Source organism: Pundamilia nyererei, unplaced genomic scaffold (assembly GCF_000239375.1).
Source record: "Pundamilia nyererei isolate P.nyererei 1_Seehausen unplaced genomic scaffold, PunNye1.0 scaffold02722, whole genome shotgun sequence".
Taxonomy (NCBI): domain Eukaryota; kingdom Metazoa; phylum Chordata; class Actinopteri; order Cichliformes; family Cichlidae; genus Pundamilia; species Pundamilia nyererei.
The window spans coordinates 548-4,215 of record NW_005190123.1 but is presented as its reverse complement, the minus strand read 5'-3'; the positions used below and the strand labels follow the sequence as shown (position 1 = coordinate 4,215).

General features: G+C 37.7%; 1 protein-coding gene across 1 annotated transcript; it reads right to left on the bottom strand.

Annotated features, from left to right (window-relative positions):
- Positions 1 to 330: 330 nt before the first annotated feature.
- On the bottom strand, positions 331 to 2,996 carry LOC102202199 (leukocyte surface antigen CD53-like; the record flags this gene model as incomplete). The annotated part of the gene is made up of 4 exons (XM_005755730.1): positions 2,799 to 2,996; positions 2,210 to 2,284; positions 720 to 830; positions 331 to 438 (listed from the first exon to the last, which is right to left on the bottom strand). Coding segments are annotated over exons 1-4 (492 nt in total), but the record flags the coding sequence as incomplete, so codon positions are not given.
- Positions 2,997 to 3,668: the final 672 nt, after the last annotated feature.

The following is a 3,668-nucleotide window of genomic DNA, read 5'->3' as shown; positions in this document are numbered from 1 at the left end:
AATTGGGGTTTAGCTTTAAACAAACACAAACTATATTGGTTGAAGTTTGGAATTGTTATTGATGAATTAATATGCTGTAATTTATCTGAAAGCAACATTCCCAAATTCTTAATGTATATCCAAAATGGAAATTGTTTTTATCGTCTCATGAAACTCCTGTGTTACCTTTTTTCTGGAACAACTACTACTTCACCTGTTCTTTTGTCTACTTTGAAAATCTTTTTTCAAACACCCCTTTTTCTGCTACGTTCTTTGTTAAACGTGTGTTCACCCCAATAAAACTAAAGTCTTTTAAAAACAGTGTTTTATGGTTTGATAATGTAAACGAACCTCTTGCCAGTTGGGCTGGTCAGTGACGTTACAAGGGTCCAGAGTACAACAGGATATTGGGACATTTCCCCCCCAGTCTGCCACACCGTGGACTCCACAGCACTTAAACTGTACAAAACACAACACTCAGGTTCAGTGGAGTAAACATGTCTACTATCTGAGCAGGGAAAGGCACAAAATGATTTCCTATTCTGTTTATATCCAGTTCCATATATTTATTCTTTAACTCAATATTCATAGTATTACATTTAATGCTACAAGTTTCTACTTCAATGAGCCTGTTTTTCTGAGTTTGATGATTCAGTGTTAATATGAGCAGTGTTTAGCTTTAAATGGTGGAGCAGGACATGCATGATTAATCTGACAGAGGAAAGCAGCTTATCATTTACCAGATACTGGATGGCATCAAAGTCATCTTTGAGTGTCTGATTTTCTCCTGGACCCGATATCTTGTAGACCTCCAAGCTGTGCATCAGATCTTTCTCAAAGTATGTGCCAATCTGCATGACAGAAAGGAAGCGAAAGAACAGAAATATACTGGAGCCTACTGGACATGAACAAAAACAGTGTTTAGATACAAGTGGGGATAAATACCAGTACCAAATCAAACCAAACAAGCAAAAAGTCAAAAAATGCGAGAACATATGCCGTAAGTCTGGAGAATGAACTTAGCTCCTTGGTTAATTAATATGTCCATCTACATAGAAACTAAGTATACAACACTTCAGTATGTGATGGACTCTTTCTTCAGCTTTTCCAGTATTGTAATAACAGGCCAATCAATGTGTCTGAGATGTGGCACTCAACAGATTCTCAATCTAAGAAATAATTCCACAACAGTAAAATATGCCCTTGTTTTGAAGTAGTAAACTTTGAAACTTTATTTTTTCATTTCCAACTTTAAGCATACAGTTTTTATGTTTTGGTGGCTGTTAAAATTAAAGTTATATTTAAATAAATTGTACAAAATACCTGACCAAACCTGAAGACCCAGTGGCAATATTTGCTTTGGATAGGACTTTAATTCAGTCCAGTTCCATGTTGTCCTGTTTACTACACTATAAGTAGCAGCAGTGCAGCTGGAGGAAGCTAACAGCACTTAGTTTTTCATGAGTGCAATGCTAACAGCTTGTCTTTTTGTATATTGTGCTTTATGCTTAACTACAAATGCGGTGAAGTGAGCTGACACAGCTAACTCACCCTATTACTTTCTGTTACTTGTGTCTCTTAATACTTGCCGGGAAGCTTTTGTTCCACTTAAGGTAACACTATGTGACAATAATTAGAATAGGTGGTTCAGATTATGTAGCACAGGTGGTTTTATCAATGGCTTCTCCAGTCTGCAAACCCTAAACTGTCCCTTATGCTTCACTGGCATGTAAATATGTGCAAAATAGATTTTAAAAAGAGCTTACAAGTGTGTGAATGATTGAATCTGGCTCGTAGTGTAACAACACTCTAAGACATTTATGAGACTAAACAATTTAATAGAATTCACACCTAGTTTTGACGTCAGCACTGGATGTGGGCATCATGGTAACTTGGCATTAAAGGGGTAATCATCATGGGACAAAAAACAACCACTCAATAGGCCATGTGAACTTGCTAGCAGCATGAACCAAGCTAGACAGCTTATAGAGGTGAATAAAGTGCATAGATTTTCTTTATTATGGTTCTGTTGCCATTATTTGATACATTTTATGCTACAAATCTTGTCAAAATATCAAACCCGATATTGTGCTACACATAAAGTAATCATTCTTTTCCTCTGGTTTTGGTATCACAACTGGAAAAAATTGGATTGGTGTACTTCTAATAGAAACCTTTAAATAACCTGGTATATGTATACACATATGGATACAGATAGAGACTGTCCTACCTCTCTGTTGTAGACAAAAAACACACAGGCCATGGCCAGCTCCACAGATATCAGGAAGGACAGCAGGACATAAAACTGTGTGGGTGAAAATGGGACACCACATGACTACATTTGCATCTTCTCAGCTAATTTCAGTGTACTGTATTTGCATTCATTCAAACTAAATGCAAAGCTCATTAAAAGCATAGTTATGCTAATTTAATAATGGATTGCATTTATATAGCGCTTTTCGAGGCCCTCAAAGCGCTTTACAATTCCACTATTCATTCACTCTCACGTTCACACACTGGTGGAGGCAACTACAGTTGCAGCCACAGCTGCAGCTGCCCTGGGGCAGACTGACAGAAGCAAGGCTGCCATGTCACGCCATCGGCCCCTCTGGCCAACACCAGTAGGCGGTAGGTGAAGTGTCTTGCTCAAGGACACAACGACCAAGACTGTCCGAGCCGGGACTTGAACCGGCAACCTTCCAGTTACAAGACGAACTGCCAACTCTTTGAGCCACGATCACCTACTATAAAGTTTATTATATTTTATAGTAACTCATTAAAAATCTCTGGGCGACATTGAGTCACTGCTTCATACTCACGCTTATGAGCATGCAGCGGTTCTCCCTCATGCCTCCAACCACTCCCAAGTAGCACACACAGGTGGCAATGGTACCAGTGACCACCAGAGTGTTGGCAGGGTAGACTGGCCAGAAGGAGGTGACTAGAGAGGCAAACCTGGAGTGCATCATCATGAATTCACCAAAGGCCACCACAAAGGCGTTGCTTAGCTTCACCATAGCAAACAAACACACATATACACATAAATAGGACAAGAGACATGTCACATTATTATTCTGAATTTGAGTCTATGTGGGTTTGCCTATATGGACTAAAACTGAATTTACACTCAAAATCAAGAAAATTTGGATTTTAATTTGTGAGCAGAGAAATTGCGAACATTTAGTCTCCCAAATAAAAAAAACAGCAGACGTCTGATGTTAGACAGAATCGTCAACTTATGACACACTGACTCACATCTAGAGTGAAGTAAACACTATATATGCAACTAGGAAAATGATACACTTCTCACAGCTTGTATTTATTTCTATTTATTTTGAAATGTTGCCTAGAGCCTTATTTTTGATTTTCTTTATATACAGAAAGTAATTTCCATCATAAACTAAACAAAATGGTGCATTAACATTTACAAGACATGAAACGCTGTGTTTGGCCCCGAGACCCACCATAAAATACTGAACATGTTGTAAAGACAAATAAGAAGACTGACAACTGATTTATGGAAGTAGCTAAGGAGATATTTACATAAGACACACACTACTGTACAATTTAAGCTGCTTGTATTCAGTATACTAATTTATATGTCTTTGCATAGCCGAAAAAAGTGTATTTTTACTTTTAGTTTTTTTTGTTTGTTTAGTTTTTGTCTAGATTAACATTGCACATAATTC